At 32.6% G+C, this 15728-nt stretch overlaps 2 protein-coding genes across 2 annotated transcripts; both read right to left on the bottom strand.

Moving 5' to 3' along the window:
* Window positions 1-2442: 2442 nt before the first annotated feature.
* LOC103495632 (cyanidin 3-O-galactoside 2''-O-xylosyltransferase FGGT1-like) lies at window positions 2443-4387 on the bottom strand. Its single transcript, XM_008457256.2, has 2 exons — window positions 4189-4387; window positions 2443-4073 (listed from the first exon to the last, which is right to left on the bottom strand). The coding sequence occupies exon 2, from the start codon at window positions 3972-3974 to the stop codon at window positions 2592-2594; it is 1383 nt and encodes a 460-aa protein (XP_008455478.1). The 5' UTR covers window positions 3975-4073; window positions 4189-4387; the 3' UTR covers window positions 2443-2591.
* A 2764-nt stretch (window positions 4388-7151) lies between these two features.
* LOC103495631 (uncharacterized) lies at window positions 7152-14693 on the bottom strand. Its single transcript, XM_008457255.3, has 19 exons — window positions 14200-14693; window positions 13962-14036; window positions 13409-13559; window positions 13011-13079; window positions 12561-12733; window positions 12335-12472; window positions 12000-12125; window positions 11814-11912; window positions 11448-11568; window positions 11103-11166; window positions 10899-10953; window positions 10701-10825; window positions 10173-10246; window positions 9312-9361; window positions 8560-8646; window positions 8382-8432; window positions 8215-8298; window positions 7986-8036; window positions 7152-7614 (listed from the first exon to the last, which is right to left on the bottom strand). The coding sequence occupies exons 1-19, from the start codon at window positions 14548-14550 to the stop codon at window positions 7531-7533; spliced, it is 2028 nt and encodes a 675-aa protein (XP_008455477.1). The 5' UTR covers window positions 14551-14693; the 3' UTR covers window positions 7152-7530.
* Between the last annotated feature and the right edge of the window lie 1035 nt (window positions 14694-15728).

Genomic DNA, 15728 nt, shown 5'->3' with positions numbered 1-15728 from the left:
ATCGAAGAAAGCCTTTTTCTCTATATGTTATTTCTTGTAGCATGTAACTCAACACCCAAAATATGACTATGTGGTCGGCATATATATAATAGATGGTTTGGAACTTGATGATCTTCTTCAATCTCTAATTTCCGTCCTAAATAGGAAAATTTTGTGTTTTAAAATAAAATTTTTAGACCCATTTTTGAAACACTGACAAGAACGGTCTAGAGTCGAGGATACACACAAAACAGCAGAAACCGTCTAAAGCAACAACATCAAACTCAAAATACTACAGAAAGAACAAGACGACAAGAAAAGAAAAGAAGAAAGTTCAACGATGATGAATGAAAAGGATGGAAGAAAAGAAATGAAAATTTCAATGAAGTTGATTTTTTTTTTTTTTTTCTTCTTCTTCTTCAATGGAATAATAATAAAAATCCAAAATCCAAAATCCAAAAAAAAGAAGCTCCCTTTTAAATCAGCTCTTACCATTAAAACATGTTTATTAAAACTTTCTGTTTATCAATGAAACATATCAAAATCAGATCTTAAAGAAAATTGATACTCGAAGTCCATAGTCATGACATATATAAAGTTGCTTTCTTCTATGGAAAGAAAAAAACAAAAACAGATTTAAATATTTGTAAGAGAAAGAGAAAATATATTCCTAACAACTTAGATTTAAATACACACAACTGAAAAAGGATCTAAACATAGTTCAACAAATATATACCTAATCCATGAATAAAGTTAGTATAAAAAATATTAGCTAATAATATGCAAATAAATATATAAGTTAGAAGTTGGGTAAAACTCACAATTAACAAGGATTGTGATCTATGTCCTCTTACTGGTTTTCATTTGAAAAGGAAAGAATTGGATGGTTGGAGAAGGGAAAAAATAAGAGAGCAAGAAAGGGAAAGTTAGGAGAATGAGATGGGACAATAAAGAAAAGAGTAGATATTGTATGTATGGTGCAAAAATTAAACGATTAGGGCAAAGAGAATATCCCTCAACTTCACATTTTGTGTTAAAAATACTCAAACTTTTTTAAAATACTTTTAAGTTTTCAAAAATAGTTCAAAAATACCTAGTTTTGTTCGGAAACGATAAAAAATTTGTTTCTAAAATACTCATCTATTGAAAAGTTTCAGAAAGAAATATCCTAGAATTGAAGAAAAAATTAAAAAACTACTCTCAAAATTAGTATATGAACTAAAACTATTAATATTGTTGAAAAGTTACTCTATATTAAAAATGTATGTATTATTGATATAGTGATAAATTTATTTGGAGTTGTTTGGTTTTATGAGATTGACTATATTTGTTTCATGGCTTTAGATATCGCAAATGTCAGTGTATTTTTGTTGTTTTGAAAAGGGATGATGTATAAAAATGTTCATTCTGCAAGATACTTTCCTTATTGTGGTTGTCGTTTCTATTTCTCCTAGCTACATCTTTCTTTATTCAACTCATAATTGCTATGGAACTTAGGGTTGCTGATCATTGTGATTATGTTTGCATATTTAAAGGATTCTTACTCCTTCAGTTAGGGTCGTTGTTCAATTTGTCTTAAGAGCAACATCTGTATTATCTTGTTGTAGTTGTTTTGACTTGTATTGGAAGATGTTACATGCATTAGAGAGATACTTCATTCTACTTACTATTGTGCATTGTGATTCATTGAGAATAGATTCTCTAATCTTAGAGGCTCTAAGCCATTCGAAGGAGATTTTGTTCAACAGAAAGATATATATACAACAACGTGAGATAAAGTCTCACAAACTGGCCGAGCGGAGCTCAAGTTTTTCAAAGAGGGAGTCTATGTCTTAGGAGAAGCCTATGACCATCTCTATTAAAAAGTAACAACAAATGAAGAAATTTAGAGATGGAAGTAGTGTTTATATGCTTAATTTAAAAAGAAAAAAAAAATCGTTATAGAACGAGACCAATATAATATTTTTTTAAAATTGATTATTTTCGAACACAAGAGAACTTTAAATAAATTTATTACTAAACAAACATGATAGATATTTTTAATTTAAAGTAACTTTTTGAACCGGATATTGACAATTATGTCTCAGATTATTTACTAACCATGAGGGTAGATTTTTTAACTTTTTTTCAAGTTCAAGTATATCTTAGGAGAACTTTTTAAACAAACTAAAGGAAGTAGCATTTTAAAGTTTAACGGTTTCCATCCCAAACTAAAGGAAATAGCATTTTCTTTTAACATTTTTAAAGTTCCAACGGTTTTCATCAAAGAAAATAACATTTTTTAAACCTTTTTGAAAGTTTGAAGGTATATTTGAAACTCATGAAATATTTCCATTGTTCATCCTTTGTGAGTATTTAAACTCAAACAACGAACCTAAATGCTTTAATACCATGTTATGAAAAAAAAAAAAAAAACAACAACAACAACAAACGAAGAGAACCAAAAGGAAAACCAGACAAAAATGTTGCAAAGAGTGTTTTTTATTAATTGAATTGAAAACATTACAATTTAAAGAACAAAACAACTAAGTCACTTAGAAAGATATAGTTTTAAGTAGAAGTGAAAGAAACAAGAGACACTCCTTTCTTTTCCTTCCTTTTTACTTAAGCAATCAAACCATGGAGTGGAGGCTATGGATGAAATTGTTGATATAACTCTCTTCCAAATCTTTGTCAACCAATAACTCTCTTAACTTCTCTTTATTTGCTCTGATCTCTTTCCCACTTTCATTCTCTTCATCCATAACTGTCTTCACTGCCTTACACACACTTTCTTTGCTAAAAACCCCATCTTCCTCCCCTTTCTCAATTTCCACACCAACTTTCAAGAACTTGCTCATCGATCTTGCTCGAAACAATTGATCAGTAGTACGAGAGAACAACACTAACTGACACTTCTTCACCACTGCTTCTGATAAAGACTCTGCCCCACAATGTGTAATAAAGCATCCAATTGATGGGTGATCCAAAATTTGCTGTTGTTGAACCCATCCTCCATATACTATCCCTCTCCCCTCGATTCTCTGCTTGAAACCTTTCGGTAGGGCAGCCTCGACCGTGTCGATGCCATCAGGTGGTTTGAGTGCAACGAAAAATGGTAAGTTTGAAAGCTCAAGACCCAACAACAATTCTTGGAATTGGTTTTTGGTCAAAATACACTCACTTCCAAATGCACAATATATGACTGAGCCAGATTTGAACTCTGATAGCCAGTTTGCCCACCTTTCTTCTAAACTTGTGGTTAGTGGTTCTAAATTCACAGTTCCTGGCAGCAATATAGGCCTTTCGACTATACTTTCAAGATAGTCAATAAAAGGCCCTTCAATTTCCCTACATGATTTCAATGCTATAGCATTGCATTGGGATAATGCATTGGAAATGCGCTCAAAGAAAGTGATATCACCACCAAATTTCATTCGGCCAAAGGATGCCAAATATTGAGCCTCATGAGCATGAAGCTTGATTGATGAACATGGGAAATCAGGAGGTGGGTGCAAAAGATCATCTCGAGTTAAATTATAATGTCCAGGAAATTTCCATAATTTGCACTGAATATAACTCATTGTGACAGCAGAAACAGCAGTAAAATAAACTGATTTAATCCCCAATGGATGTGCCAGCTTTGGCACCCAATACGCGAGATCATAGAAGATGACTTCAGGTTTTATATCTTGAAGACGAGAAGCGATTTCGGGTTCTGTACGGTCCATGGAAGTCATGATGAGAGGGATCTGTGAAGGGTGAGAAACATCAGCAGTAGTTTCAGCTCCAAGAGGGAGACCATCAACATGAGGAACAGTGATGGGGACGAAAGTAATGAGATTTGGAAAGTGATTGAAAGGCTGCAATTTGGGTTGAGTTTTTGACGGAATGAAGAAGGAGATCCTGTGGCCTTTATTGGCTAACTTGTTGCCAATTTGGAGAAATGCAATCAAGTGGCCTAAAGCAAACCAAGGGTACATTGCTATGTGAAGCCCTGAAGGGGCTTCTTCCATTGTTATTGAAGCCTTGATGAAGCAATAAATTGAAGTTTGTTTGCAATGATTGAAATCAAGAGAATGAACTTAAAGAATAGTAGAGATGTAGAACGAGTTCTGCATGAATCCAAAACAACAATAATACTGATGAGAAGAAACCATAATAAGATAAAAGTGGTGTAGAAATGTAAAAGAGCTGAACATAATCAAAGATTATTTGAATGTTACTTACCTTAGCTCCAAAGAGTGTGTCACAGAAAGGGCTCACTTACTACACATTAAAGAAACCATAAAAAAACACATAATTTGAGTAAAAGAAAGAAAGTGAAAGGAAAAGAAAAATATCAAAGAATGGTTGTTAGGAATGGAGATCTGTGAAGGATATGTATATATATAGTAGTTACCATCTAATTTAGCAAAACGTTGGTGGGGAAGTCATGGTAGCACTAAACACAACCATCCAACTCATGCTAAGAATATACTGATGATAAAAGATGTGTGATACGTGGCTGCTTCTACTTCACACATATCAACAACCTACTGCTTTTTTTTCTTTATCATTTAGTCATTTTGGGCCTAATGTTTAGAAAAGCCCAATTACAACCGTTTTGGTGGAGAGTTTCCGACCATCGGAACTTCCCAATTCATAGGGTAATTATAATGTGTAGTAAAATCTATCAGTGATACACTTCTATCGATAGACTCTTATGGTTTATCAGTGACAGACCAACGTTTGCTACATGGTCTATCGATGATAGACTCCTATCATTGATAGATTTTGACAGATTTTTTAAAATGTTGCTATATACTTAATTATTTTGAATATAATTGCTATATTTGCAACTATCTCCAATTCATATTATTATTATAAAGGTTTAGTTTGTATTTTTACAGGTTGGGTTAAAGCTAAATTTAGGTCAACTGTTATATTATTTTTTTTCTTTTTTTACAATTCGATAATCCTGAGATTGAGTTCGAGTTGCCAACTCAACCAACTAAAAAATATAGGTTGAGAATGTCTCTCAATCCAATCCATTTACGCCCCTAGTTTTATGTATAAGTGCTTTCATTTATGAGATTGTAGAATATTTTTAAGTGAAAATCATTTATAATCAACTAATTGGATGGTTTTCTATCTATTGTGAACTTTTTTGGAAGGTTTCATTACTTAATTTATTGACTTTTTTATGTTTTAAAGGCTTCCATTTTTTTCAATAATGAGGTGTTCAATGTAAGTTTGTCAACGATGTAATAGACTTAATCACTTCAACTCATATCTCAAATGTAACATTGATACACTCATATGACTCCGTTGATAAAAAGTCTATTATCAATAACCTCCTTAAATTTTAGTGTACCAATGATATCAATTTATCATTGATAAACTCGATCACTTCAACCAATATTTCAAGCTACACTCGCATCGCTTTAATTTTGTACATATTTCTTTTAACAGTAATTTTTTGTTAGGTACCTTTATTTCAAGCTATGATACTCCAGTTTTGTGTAGTTAAAAAGCATGCTGATGGGACATCTATAGAGATTGACGTCGAAAACAAAAAATATTTATAATTAAAAAGGAGAAAAATCTTACATAATGTCATCATGTTGGCCACAATTGTAGAATTCGTGAATTTCCATCATTTTTACAGCAATGTGGCAATGATTTTTCTTCTATGGATGAGGATTATATAACCCAAAAATAGAACCAATAATGAATTCATTTTCCTTCTAAACTTTTAATTCTGTGATAGGTATTTGGTAGTTAAACACAAGCTTTCTATATTGTGTTACACTTTCCAACAACAAAGAACCAATATTATACCTTTTTAATCTCAGGAAATTTGACGAAAGTACACGTAGTATACATAGGATTATCATAGAATCTACATATGTAAATATACTTCTATTACATAATCAATAAGGGAATAATAATAACAACAGCAACAAAAAGTACAACTTTTTTTAAATAAAAAAAAAACAGAAACTAAATCAAAATTTCAAATAATATATACATAAATTAATCTAATATTTATTTTGTTGAATTAACTAATTATTAGTTGATGGTAATGAAAAAGTATTATTAGGTGAACTAATGTATGAATAAAAAATGAACTAATTAGGATAAACTCCAAAATAAAATTAGTTAAATAATAACAATGGTAATACAGAAACGACTCTAGGAAGGATTGAATGGTCATTTCACTCATTACACAATTTATACCTCAAAATGCATTTCTTATTATTAATAACAATAAAATCAACAACGTTAAATAAGGTAGAATTGACAAAATACTTGCACAATATACCAAAATTTAGACTAGAATCTACAATTTTACTGTATTTTGCAAATATTTTAATTCAATTTGCTATATTTAAGAATGTCATAATGATATATGTAAGTTTCAAAAAGACAAAAGAGAATGACCATTTGCTTTGTTTAATTTTCTTTTTTTAGAAAAAGATATTGTTTGTAATAGCTTTTTGATGTGTACTTACACAGAAAAAATGAAACAAAAAAATAAATTTGGAGAGTGAGGAAGGGTTATGGGAAAAAAATGAAAAAAGGAGGGCTTAAATCCCTATTCTTTTCCTTCCCCTATTCCTTCCCCCATAGGACTAGTCCTTTTCCTCTTTATTTTTTTCCTTCCTTTTCTTACCCCAAACAGGCCCTATGAAAATTAATTGGGAAAGCAAAGAAAGTAGTTCAAGTCTATTAGTGGACAGATTTTGTTGTCTGAATTGTACATATTTGGATCGACTTTCCAAATGTTTAAAAAACACGTCTATTTCTTTTTAACTTGCTCCTACCAGACTATCTTGGTTTCTAATGTTGCTCTATATGAGCATGCAGTTCATTTTTGTAAGATTAAAACTTTGGGGGTTTCAAACTTGAGCAACATGGCAATATATTGCTCCAATTGTCTTCACATTTGGGATTGCAAGACTGAGTTTGGTTTGTGGTACCTATTATCAACAACAGCAACACATTTAAGGACAAAAGGTGATGAAACCTATGAAGGGACTGGAAAGGTACAACTTTCAAGAGCTGCGTTTAGTGGTTGTATGTGAAGTGAAGACATGCATTCTTCTGCAGTCATTCTTGGAAAGATGCAATACAAAAATGGCCAAGAAAGATCAACCACGAACTGGTTCTTCAAAAAAGAAGAAATGTCCATCAATTAGACAAAAAGATTTCACGAATGAAAGAAAATATGATTGAAGTAGCTACTGTTACATTCTTGAGATGATGTAAATTCTTGAAACCAATTACTACTTGACACGGTATGTCTCATCTGTATACTTCATTTGTTGAAATGGCCAACAAATAGATACAAGAGGGGAATAATTGTTCTACTCTGCTTATTGTCTAACAGCTTCAGCTCTAAAAATCAAATAAAAACTTGTTTAGCCTATGATACAAGAGAATAAATTATTTTTCGTATTACTTTTTCTGCCCACCTAAACTTGTGTACTTTAAAAGAATATAATATGATGGAAGGAACAATTACTCATCGATCAGGCATTTTTAGTACACCCAACAGAAACCAGGTATTGAGGGTAGGAAGGTAGTTCATTCCTTGGGCTTCTTACTCATGGCCTTGCGCTTGTTGACATCCAAATATTTCTTCCTTAAACGAATGGCCTTTGGTGTAACCTGCATCCAACAAAGCAATTTCATACTTGAATGGATAAAAACACAGATTACCATTAGTAGAGAGACTATTTTGAACTTGTTTCTAATGATCATTATAAGACGTGCATATTATTGAATGACCATCCAACCGTTGTTAAGAAGAAGGAAAGCATGTATGTTGTAGCCTCGTTAAATAATTGTTTTCCATCAACCATACAACAATAAAGCAAAAACATCATCTGACCCTAAATGTTGAATTAAAAAATAACAAAATTTTAAAGTGTGTTATAGTTTTTGCATCAGAATATTACGAGTTGAGTACATAGGCAAGGATTTCCAAAGATGTTCGTAAATGATGGGAAAGACAATTTGAATGAATAAGCATAAACTACCTCAATAAGTTCATCAGATGCAACGTATCCTATCGCTTCTTCAAGACTCATCTGCATTTAAGTTTAGAATTAGATGTTAGTGTTAGTAATCATACTTGGGAAAATATAATGAAAGCTTTTTAGCCTACTCGTATCCTGACTTTCTAGAACTGAATTCCACATTTTGGACACTGGATTCACACTAACACTAAATTATATACGATTGGAACTCAATGTAGATATAACATACAAGTCGAGGCGGAGATAGCTTCACGTTTTCGTCTTTGGAAGCAGCCCGGACATTGGTTAGTTCTTTAGTTCTTACAGGATTAACCTGGAAAAAAGAAAATTGATTACCACGTAAATCAAGTAGAAACAACTTCAAATCAAAGTCTAAACATAAAGTTCTCCACTTACATCTAGATCTGAGTCCCTAGAATGTTCTCCAATAATCATTCCATCATAAGCCTGCAACACAAATTATCAGGAAAACTAAACAGAAAACATTTTCGCGGACCCAGATATTATCTACAATGAAAAGATAAGTGGGTCCTCAGTCTAATGGAGACAAAATAGTTGCCATACTAGAACAAACCTCCATTCCAGGATTTACAAAAAGAGTTCCTCGCGCTTCTAAACTCATTAAAGCATGAGCTGTAATTGCTCCATATCCCATTGATATCTATGAGAGAGAGAGAAAGAGAGAGAGAGAGATGTGGGTCAACTCCCAAAAAAAAAGATGGATAATGAAATGCATTTCTGCGGAACTCAATGTGAAAAAGACAGAAAATAAGGATTCATCAAAGTGAAGGATCAATGCAAACTCTTAGTTGCTAATTTTTGTTTGTGGGTGGACGGTTGGATGAAGACACTTCCATTCTAATATCAATGCTCATTGACATATCATAATGCAAAGATTTCATTTTTTTTTAATTTTCATGTGTTCAGGAATCAGGACAGCTTGTGTCAAACTCAATCCTCAACTATTCACACAAGACAACTGCTTACCCGTGCTACATTTCATTGCCAAGGTAACTTATAAGACATTAAATATTAAATTCTTCGAGGTCACTATGATTTGAACTCATTCAATCCGAGCTCTTTCTTATGTATCTAGCTTTCACGGCTTCATAATACCAGGTAAACAGATACTAGTGTATATTATGACTAGTCCGCCATTCTATAAAATGCCAGGTCTAGAGGTAGAAAATTTATGATTCCATCTCCAGTGAATTAAGTGATAAGTACTAAAAAACTACATTTAAAGAAAAAAAATCCTAGACAAAGAGAAGACCATAACATAAATAATGAAGTAGATTTAATTTAAATAAATTCCGCATAACATACCAGTACTCCTTTTCGAACATTTCCAAGAGGACCCCGATGTTTTTCATAATCTGGAAAAGAATAATAAAGATTGAGACTACAAATATTAACATGTACAAGCAAAAATGATAGAATCAAATGATTTAGGGTTTTCTGTTTTTTTCTTTTTCTTTTTTGGTAAGAAAAAGTTTTTCATTTATGTATGAAATTAACAAAAAGGGGCCAAAGCCCACGCCAAAAGAGTTACAAAAGAGGTCTCCCATTGGTCAAGAGAGAAGAAGGGTGGTGAATTAAAGAAAAATGTACATTTAGACCAACTCGTAGCATGAAAGATAATAGGTGTATGAATCAAATGATTTCAGTGTATCAAAAACTAAATAGACGTATATAATTGAATATATGTGCAAACAAGCAGAAGGATAAGTTCTTGAAAGTTTGAAACTTTTTTAGGGGGATATCAACAGAGTTCTTGAAACTGGGACGCTAACACAACAAGTTGAAGACAGTATAATCAAGGATCTCAGGATCTCAAAATTATTATTTAGAATAGATATATAATTCAATATATGCAAAAAAAAGTACAAAGTTCTGGGTGTAACCAAGCACATGAGTCCTCCAACAGTTACCAACAGTAAAATGTGAAGATTCCAAGTCACTAATTCTCATTTAACTCGGAAAATAGCAAAACGTGCAACTCTAATTTGTACAACTATCCATTACATACACCTATTATCAAATTGAAAAGGTGCAAAAAATACCAGAGACTAATGAAATACTTACAAATTACCGATGCATAAGAAAAAAATAAAGCAAATCAAAATGCTCATCTCAGCAGAAATCAATAACAGGAAAATAAAAGAAACTCAAGCTCAAAATATATACTTAAGAATGCTCGATGCATAAAACCAGTTCCACGTGTATCGCTGCTAAACACACTTCTGTAACCAACTAAGCCCCTGAGGAATAGCAGATGAAAAAATTTGATCAGTGTGATGGAACGAAAGATCATAACCATCAGGATGCATTTTTCACAAAAAAAATTGAAAACAAACAAATGTAATTTCTAATTTCTTTAAAAGATAACAGAAGTACCAACCAGGGATACAGTTCAATTTTTTAGATACATCATATTATAATAACCCACCACTATGAATAAATTCAATGAAACACCCATTTGTTGACAGTTAACCCTTTTCTTCTTTGCAATATGTGTTAAGCCAAATTATATCAATCCTATTTGAAGGTTCTAAAATCACCAGCATCCCACTCAATAAACTTTATCAAGAATCTAACAATGTCCTTATGTTTCCTACCATTAAATCATAAATCAAGACATTCAGTTGCTAGAAACGCTATTCCAAATTCCAGGGGAAGGGTAAAACCAAAATGGACAATATGAAGTCTTCTAACCTGGATGGGCATGTCAAACACAATCTAGTTCTGCCAATGCTGCCTGGGACTGGACCCATCTCAGTAACTTCAGCACGCCTATGTGATAAGGCTTCCATAACTAAACCAACGTGTTCTTCATTAACCTGAATCGAATCACAATGCTTGAATTTGGCATACAGAAAAGAATAGAAACAATTAGATATACACAAATCTTACCTCTATGGTGACTTCTTCAATTGGCTCAAGCTTCGTTGAATTCTCAGTTTTATACCTGATGCAAAATGTTAATCAACCCAATTATTTGATGTACACCATTCTTTTGAAATTTTCATGTAATGCATATACAGATAAATACATGAGAAAACTGCAAGGAATGAGATTTACATGAATAATTTCATACAGAAGCATCAGTGAACTCACATTACTTTAGGTGGTGAAATGGATAACTCAAATCCTTCACGTCTCATGTTCTCAATTAGAATACCTGATTAAATAAGCACATACGGCTTCAAAAGGATTGAAATATTGATAACAAATAAAATGCAAGTAGAAAAGAAAAATAAGAAAGTGTGAGTATTTAGAAAAGAATAACTATACTAATTAGTTTTTTTTTTTAACCAAAAAAAAACGCATATGTGCTATTGAGAAAACAAAGCTCAAACCGAACTTTCATCAATAACTATAATAAGAATAAAAGTGGTGACATCTTTCTTAAGCCTTAAGCCTTGAAAATTTCTTTGAATGGAGGGTTCCAAAAAAGGGCACCTAGTTGAAGTTCGCCTCGCCCCTGCACCTCATAAGATTCTGACAAGCCTGGAAGCACATTTATGGCAAGATTTGTTTCTGCTTCAGCCATTAACCGGTCACCAATTTTTCCACCAGTCAACTACAAATAAAGTTCTAGCAGTATGTGAGTAGTGCAAATCATTTCTAGTTGCGTTCAACATTTAGATTAAAACAAACATTTCAACCAAAGAAATGGGGTGGGGGTTATGACTATAAATTACCGGCAAACCATAATGCCGTTACACATTCATCCTCCCAATAATGTAATAGCAAGAAAACTAAATGCAAGGATACAATAGTACTAAAAAAACCCGATGATGTAGAATCACTATAACGTTGACTCACATGTGTACCATCACGACCTGCCAGTGGAGAATCATTAACACCAAAAGTCATTGAAATAGTAGGAGGGTCCAATTCAAAAGTAGGCAAAGCAGCCGAAACCTGGAAGACACAAGAGTAAAGGAAAATATCAGTGAAGCACCACATAAACTCTTTAGATAAAGGGAATGTAAATGGTAAACAACGTACTTCAACATTAGCCACAGTATGGCCTATGGAAGGATTTGCCAACCCAGCCATTGACACTATATCGCCAGCCCCAGCACTATCAATTTGAACAACAGTTGTACCTTTCTTTTTCATTAATTTCACGACCTACAAAACATGATTAACATAGATCTCAAAGTTTGTACAATAACAATTCACCATGATTGTCAAGAATAACTCTATAAATAAGAAATGTAGATATAAACTAATGTAAGATGGCCCTGCATTAGACTTCAATCCTACAAGTGCCATCCAAACCATAAACAGATTCAAGTTTTCAGATAAATTGTTGTCCAACGAGCCCTAAAATCACAAACCTTTCCCTCTTCAATTTTTTCAACCCCAGAATCCTTGACTCGGAGTCCGTGAACTCTATCACCAGTTCGAACGACACCAGAAGCAATGCGTCCAGTCAATATTCGTCCAAGATAAAAGTCCCGCTCCATCATAGAAACCTAAAAGGCACTATCAAATATGTTGTACATTCTTTGTAAAAAATATTTTACATTTCTAGAAGCTAGAAAATAACTGAAAAACACCTACCAGCATCTGAAAAGGTTGGTCAAGTTTTGCCGCTGGAGGAGGAACATGTCTTATAATAGCATCAAGCAACTGTGACATATTTCTCAATTCGCCAGGAGGATCTTTAGTGTAAGTGCTGGAAGCCCACCCTTCTTTAGCAGAAGCATAAAGAACAGGAAAGTCCAACTGCTCCTCTAAATAAAAGTTATAATGGAATTAGCTTTTTAGACTAAATTACTGTTTTTTTCCATGAAAATAACAACTTTCATAGGAAACAAATGAAAGAAAGTATTCTAAAGAAAAGTTAGTCAAACGTACTCACTGAATTATTGTTATTTAAAATAAATATAGAAAATAGAAAAACAATACTGTTTGAATCCATTTACAAACAACCCAAACCTCTTAGAAAATAAATTAAGACCACACCAGGTGAAGAAGTGTAGAAATTTCAACTTCGTGCATTAGAAGTACCTGTGGCGCCTAGATTTGCAAATAGATCAAATACCAAGCTCTCAACTTCACTACACCTTTCTTCAGATACTGCATTAAAAAGTATAGGAGTAGTCACTACAATTGGTTCTAAACTTAATTATCAAAAGATGGCAAGCTGAAAACAAGTGAGGGAGTTAAAAAAGAACTGTGACGAATGCCACACTATAATGCATGAAAGGACTAAATAAATAGAAGTACTTTTCTGCCAATAGCTCATCGTTATAAGGAGCGAACACAACTAACTTAACCCATTAACCTGTAATTCGTCTGGTAAAGTGCTTCTTAATTATTGATTTAGTTGATTTAAAGCCTCTCTAGACAGGTCTTCTCGAGCATATGTTCAATTAAAAAAGTAAAGTGCTTTTTTTAGCAAATACCTGATGGTCGGTCTACTTTGTTTAGAAGAAGAATAGGTCGCAGCCCATACTTTAAGGCCTTTGCAAGAACAAATTTTGTTTGTGCCAGTGGACCTTCACCAGCATCGACAACTAAAATTGCACCTTCAACCATTCCAACAACACGTTCAACCTACATTAGATAGACCCAAGTCGTGTATGGTAGTAGTAAGATGCATTGCATTCCAAGAATTTCATAGACGGTTGGAGAAAGACTGTTTCTTTCTCTGATAATCAAAGTCAGAAGAATAAGTGGAAAATTAAATCTAGGACTTCCTATTTCGATGATAGGATAATCATGGTGACAAGTTGAGCAGATACGAGGAACCAAATTCAGTATTTACCAAGTAGGTAAGTGAACTAATTAAAACTATGCCTAACACATTCATGATAGAGTTCTCCAATTTTCTTCTTATAGTTTCTAAAAGCAGAACGTCCTAATAAGATCCTTAAAAATGAAAACTTCACATTCTAAATCTAAGTTTGATAAAATGTACAAATCCAAGTTCCACAAGTTGGTGAAATGAAAACATACTTCTCCACCAAAATCTGCGTGACCGGGCGTATCAACCATGTTCAACTCATTTTCCTTCCATGAAACTGAAGTAACCTGCCAAAACAAAACAAACAAACAAAATTAATCCCATCCAATACAGATAACACTCAGATAATCCCATTACAACAATTCCTAGATTCTTCATACATCTATCAATCGAATAACCCTCCTACAAGCTAACCAAAACAACAAATATAAAAAAAATCAGCGAAATTACCTTGGACGCTATGGTGATACCTCGTTCACGCTCAAGACTGATCGAATCCATAGCTCGCTCGTGTGGTATATCCGCGCCGCACTGCCGGAGCAAACGGTCCATGAGAGTTGTTTTTCCATGATCAACATGAGCAATCACTGCCACGTTCCTGAGTCGGCTCGGATCAAGGTCGCTGGTAGGTGCGGTAGCAGCAGCAGTGGCAGTGGCTGCTGAAAAAGCGCGCGCGAGGAGATTGGGCAAGACGGATGATGGTGAAATAATATGCGATTTAAGATGGTAAGAGGAGAAAGAAGAGGAAGATATGGATCTATGAGATGATGACCATAGACGACGGAGTAATGGACCAGCCATATCCGCCGGAGACGGCTGAGTTTTTAAGAGGGTTTTAACTTCCGGCGATTGTGAACTTTAAACAGTGGGAGTTGCTTGATAGGGTTTAACACTTTCTTTAAAAATAGGGGAGTACCAAAGGAAATTTTAGAAATAGGTATAATCTCAAACTATAGAAAAAAAAATAAGTTAGTTTTGATTTTTTCGAATGAAATCTTGTTACCTTCTTGACGTAGATTAATGTAAGTATACCAAGTACAAAACTTTATTAAAAAAAAATTAAGATATTTTGTACCACTTAATCTAAGAAAATTCTTTCCATATTTAATTTTACATATATTTTTTTTATTTATTTAATTAAATTAAAAAAAAAAATTGGATCATGTAATTTTAAAAAATTCTTCCCTTATTTAATTTTATTTATTTATTTATTTATTTATTTATTTATATGTATCTAATTAAATATATATAAGTAAATAAGATAATTTAAGAAAATTTTGATTATTTCTTTGAAGATTTAAAAAAAAAATCCTTCTTTACATATGTATATAAAGAAAAACAATAAAAATGTGTGATAGAATTCATCCACAACTTCGACTAAGTTGGTGGACAATTCATTAACGTCGTGGAACTCGTGTACGACTTCGCTTGATCCTGGATCCCGTCCATGACTTCATTACCCTATTTTTTTCCATAATTTCCTTCTCCTGTGTATTTTACATTATTTTTTAAAATAACATTATTTTAAAAAAATCCCCATCCATTTATTTAATTATTATACTTCTAAAACAATTAAATAAAAATACAAAAGAAAACATATAATAATTTAGCTCGTCATTTAAAATAAAATTGTATTTCATATTTTTAGATGTTTGATAGCACAATTCAAAAAATAGATTATAATTTAAACAACGAACTATAATTGCTTATTGAATATTAATCGGTAACGAATCGTTATTAATTTAATTTATAAAAATATATTATGTTAAAAAAAATTATATAATTGTTATTTTGTAATATCCTATAATTTACATGATAAAATGAAATTTTGGTTCTTAAATTCGGAAGTTAGAATTTAGATGTTGGGACTTTTTTTTTTTTTTTTATGGTTTGATATAAGTTTAATAAATTATACGTGTGGTATGGACTATTTATGAAGGGTTAACAAATTATTAGAAGTTGTGAAGTTATATCAAACC

Source organism: Cucumis melo, chromosome 1 (assembly GCF_025177605.1).
Source record: "Cucumis melo cultivar AY chromosome 1, USDA_Cmelo_AY_1.0, whole genome shotgun sequence".
In the NCBI taxonomy this organism is placed as follows: Eukaryota; Viridiplantae; Streptophyta; class Magnoliopsida; order Cucurbitales; family Cucurbitaceae; genus Cucumis; species Cucumis melo.
This window is presented reverse-complemented; position numbering and strand designations above follow the sequence as displayed.